The sequence below is a fragment of the Poecilia reticulata genome, linkage group LG21 (genome assembly GCF_000633615.1).
Source record: "Poecilia reticulata strain Guanapo linkage group LG21, Guppy_female_1.0+MT, whole genome shotgun sequence".
Classification (NCBI taxonomy): domain Eukaryota; kingdom Metazoa; phylum Chordata; class Actinopteri; order Cyprinodontiformes; family Poeciliidae; genus Poecilia; species Poecilia reticulata.
The window spans coordinates 1,731,013-1,735,619 of NC_024351.1; the positions used below are offsets into that span (position 1 = coordinate 1,731,013).

Genomic DNA, 4,607 nt, shown 5'->3' on the forward strand with positions numbered 1-4,607 from the left:
TAAGGCTTTTCATTTACATCCCTGTCTGGCTGTTAACTGATGTCTATTGAAGCCTCCGGGGGGTTTTTCTTTCTTCCAGATGGTTTGATTCTCCTCCAGACTATAATTACATGGGGTCAGAGGTCAAACTGTCGCCTTTAATCCGAAGCTAATTTCAGTCATAATGGATTTCAGACCCAGGAATCACGGCCACTGTCCTGTGTGAAGACGTCAGTTTAAGGAAAAAATCTGGCATATTTTAGGTTCTGATTGGTTTAATTTTAAAAATGTCAAAACTGATCACATTTTTTATTTTTTTATTAATTTATTTTTCCAGGTATTCATCAAATTAACACATTTTCAGGTGATTCTGTGATGATTTCAAAGCAAAACAGATAAAAAAATCTTTAGATGTGAACAAAGTGGATATTTATTTATTTCACTAAAACAAATTTAAAATTTGAATAAAAACAAGTAAAACAAATAATCTGTAAAAAACAGAAATCTGAATTATTGTGAGCACTATTTTTCTTTAACATATTACAAAAACTGCCAAAGCTTTCAGTAAAATTCAAAATAAAATAAAAATGTCTGAAAACTAAAGACACAAAATATATTGAAAATATTTGTATTAAATTAAAAGGTAATAAACATTAGTGCAAGCATTAAAATCACACAGGGAAATGATTACAGAAGGAATTAAATATCAACACAAAATGTTTTTGCATAAAAAACAAGAAAGTAAATATTTAAAAATACAGAATCTATTTTAATATGTAAAACAATCAGCAGTTATGATCAGATCTACCAAAAACAGAGCATGGAAAAAATCAATGCTTAAAATAAAAACTAAAACAATGAATAATTAAAACTAAATGCTAAATAACACCCTAAATCATAAACATACATGTATGTTATTGTATTTATTCTTATTTAGGTCATATTTAAATTATTTCTAATTTTACACTGATCTGTTTATATTCTTATAATTTTAATACTATTACGGTTATATTTATATCTGCTATAAATGTAATACTGTGTGTCAACAAAAGATCAATTTTCCCTTGGTGATCAATAAAGTAATAAATTTACAGGAACAACTAAATATAGCTTGGAAAGAAATAAACCAATAATTCGCATTAATGTTACCATAAAAAACACAGAAAATTTAAATTATCTGTAAGGAAACAAAGAAAAATGATGAAAACATTAAAAGTCCTTCATAATGCGCTGAGTTTCACCTGTAAAAAAAAAATCTGTTCTATTAAATGTTTTTTAATAGAACAGATTTAATAGATTTAATAAATGTTTTTTCCAAACAAACTGAAAAATGTAACCAAAAAAGTCGATGAGCTTCAAACTGCAGGCCGAAAACCAGCAGCTCTGAAATGAACTGAACGAGGGAGAAAACGGGAGTTTGTCCTCTGTGTGTTTTCTGCAGAGCGAAGGCCTGCAGGCGCCGCTCAAACCTCCAGAGAGCTGCTGTAATGGAGCGGCGCCTCGCGAGCGACACGAAGCAGGCGGAGGTTAAAACATTCTGTTCAGGATGTGGAACCAGCATCAAACCGCTGCGGCGCGGCGCGGCGCCGGGCGGCCCGCCCCGCGGCGCCGCATCACTCATTCTGACGGCTCAGGAATAAATTAACGACCATAAATATAAACTTAAAACTACAAATGCACTAAAATATTTAAAAAGCAAATAAATTAAAAAGATAAACATATAAAATACACAGTATGAGTTAATAAAAATAAGCAAAGCTTCTATAAGAATGAACAATTTTATAGGCTTAGTGAGATATGTCTGATTTATTAGAACAATTAAAACAAAAGCATTAGGTTTTTATCAGATTATTTAATAAAACATGAAAAATTAAATAATTTTATCAGAAAATGTTTGTATTTCTGATAAATGGACCTGAAATCTGTTTATATAAAACAGTAATAAAAAAAATAAATAAATTGTTCCTAGAATTAAAATAATGAAAATAAATTAAATGTATTTAATTCTTTTCCCCTGTTAATCGGTGGCTGCAGTAAAACCTTATTTTGGCGCAAATTGTAATAAAAGTCAATATTTTTGTTAAATTAATCAATTATCTGATCATTAAGCAGAACTTAAATTAGTATTTAGTTGTTTTCCGTTTTAATTTGTTGGATTATTTTACCAGAATGTTCTGCAGTTTCTCCGCCCCGTCGATCCCGATCAGGTGAAACGGATCCGTCGGGTCGCTGCTGCTGCAGATCCACGCGTCTTATTGTGAAAGGACAACGAACCCAAACTGCTGCAGCAGAACGTGAAACGCGGCCGCATTCAATCACAGACGTCAGCTCTGCCTCTGCGGTGGGAACCGAAACGTCCGGGTTCTGTTTCCTCTTTGTTGGGACTTTTCAACCCGAACGCAACAACATCAATTAGCCAGAACCGACGCCTGCGGACTCTTTAAACTTCTTCTCTCCCAGAGAAAATGTGTGTTTACAGTTTCCAGGCTGTGTGTGGAGGATTATGGTAATAACAGGCTGCCGGGCCGCGCTGGTGGGCGGGCGGGTCCGCGGACCCTTATCAGCGCGTTGCAGCGGTTCTTCACCTTGATTCTCTGCTTTATCACCAAAACCAGACGAAGACGCTTCTGGAAGCCCAAACGATCTGATGCTATCAGCGGCGGCTCTTATCTTCACCCAGGTTTGCAGGAAACGACCCAGAAGCGGCGAGAGGCGGCGCTGACCTTCAGGCTGGAGAGCAGGACCGGGTTCTTCTGCTGGTTCTTCTGCAGGATGGGCTGAAGCCGTCCGGTTTCCAAGGAGACGGCAGGCGGAGGGGTAGTGAGCCCACACACGCTGCGCTCTCGCTCACCGCTGGACGGAGCGTCTCTGCTCAACTTCCTCCAGATGTTTGGCTGCATCAGGATCGCTTCAGTCCGGCGGAGCGGCGAGGGACGCCGCCGCTTTAAGAGCACTTAATTAAGAGTCAATGATCACCAATTGAGCCATTGAGCCGGCGCATCCAGATTTCCAGCCTCAGCTGCGTCCGTCACGCTCCGCGCTCACGTCTCTCTCCTCCCGCTGGAGGAATTATCTCCTCGTGTCCGGGGGGGTAAAACATGCTGTCCGCCGCCGTTCAGATCCTGGCGTTCGCCCTGGCGCTGCTGGGCGTTCTGGGCGCCACCGTGGCGACGCTGCTGCCCAACTGGAAGGTGAGCGTGAACGCGTGGAGCAGCATCATGACCCCCATCTCTCAGATGCAGGGTCTGTGGGCGGACTGCGTGTGGTACAGCTCCGGCGTCTTCAGCTGCACCATGAAGGACTCGGTGCTGTCGCTGCCGCCGTCGCTGCAGATGATGCGGGCCGGCATGGTTCTGTGCTGCATGGTGGCGGCGTTCGGGCTCTGCCTCGGCTCTCTGGGGCTCAAATGCACCCGGTGGGGCGGCAGCCAGCGGGCGAAGGGCCACACGGCGATGGCGGCGGGCGGCTGCTTCGTCCTGGCCAGCCTGCTCTGCCTGGTTCCGGCGGCGCTCTTCACCAACGAGGTCATCACCGCCTTCCTGACCACCGACCTGCCGGACAGCAGCAAGTACCAGCCCGGCGGCGCGCTCTGCGTCACCTTCATCGCCGCCGGGTTCCTGCTGGCCGGGGGAGTCATCTTCTGTCTGTCCTGTCCGGGAAGCGGGTCCGCCGGACCGGACAGCGTCTCCAACTCCGACTCAATCAGGCTGGAAAGGAGGCAGGAGCTGAAAGTGGAACCCAAACAGAAGAAGAAGAAAAGCGTGCGGCTGCAGACGGATGAGGTGAAGCAGGAGAAAACGGTTCTGGACCGGCAGAAAGTCCCACAGAAAGACCTGAAGGACAACTACAGCCTGCAGGAGTACGTCTGACGCCGAGGCGGAGGGGAAATGTGGCGTTCAGGCGTCTGAACTGGGGGAGGTGTGTGTGTGTGTGTGTGTGTGTGTGTGTGTGTGTGTGTGTGTGTGTGTGTGTGTGTGTGTGTGTGTGTGTGTGTGTGTGNGTGTGTGTGTGTGTGTGTGTGTGTGTGTGTGTGTGTGTGTGTGCGTGTGTGTGTGTGTGGAGGGGATAATTACTAAATGTTGTAAATGACAGATTGTAGATTCAGCTGAATGCGTCAGAAGCAGAGCAGGACAGAAAGGGGAACAAAAAACGAACCTCAGAGACACAAAAGGCTGAAAACCTTTAAAACCCGACGGCTGCAGCTTCACTGAGACCAAAAACCTGAAGACAAAAAACGTTTCGGCTCAAACTGAAACCAAAAAGCCATTTTATTCCAGCCAGTTTTCTGCCTTCAGATAAAACTGGTGCTCCAACAGGGCTGCTACCAACATTTCTGGGGTCGGGGCCCCAATGCAACATTACACTCAGCGCTTTTTTATTTTTATGCTGTTTGTTTTTGCAGTGCATGAAAAAAAAAAGTTTGATTCTAGATCCAAACAACTGAATTACTTTGTTTCCTTTAGTACCTGCAGAGTGAATAACAAAAAATACTGTAACAGCTGCAGATGAAAACTGGAGAGTTAGGAAAGCAAACGTAAAGTTTATTTTTCCATTTTTATCTGCTGAGGGGAAAAATGAGAACAAAAGAAAAACTGCAGGAGCATCAAGCATGTTTCATCTCTGCACAA

The 4,607-nt window shown here is 43.4% G+C and overlaps 1 protein-coding gene across 4 annotated transcripts in view; it reads left to right on the forward strand.

Annotated features, from left to right (window-relative positions):
* The window catches only part of LOC103457168 (claudin-20-like), a 5,800-nt gene extending 1,846 nt beyond the window's left edge, over positions 1-3,954 (forward strand). The window contains exon 2 of one of the 4 annotated variants that reach the window (XM_017302060.1): positions 2,148-3,954. In XM_017302060.1, the coding sequence (XP_017157549.1) occupies positions 3,078-3,848 (771 nt within the window). In that variant the 5' untranslated portion in view covers positions 2,148-3,077 and the 3' untranslated portion in view covers positions 3,849-3,954. Of the gene's footprint in view, positions 1-1,420 lie in introns of all 4 variants that reach the window. The other 3 variants (XM_017302059.1, XM_017302061.1, XM_008397132.2) reach the window with 3 other exon arrangements.
* The last annotated feature ends 653 nt before the right edge of the window (positions 3,955-4,607 follow it).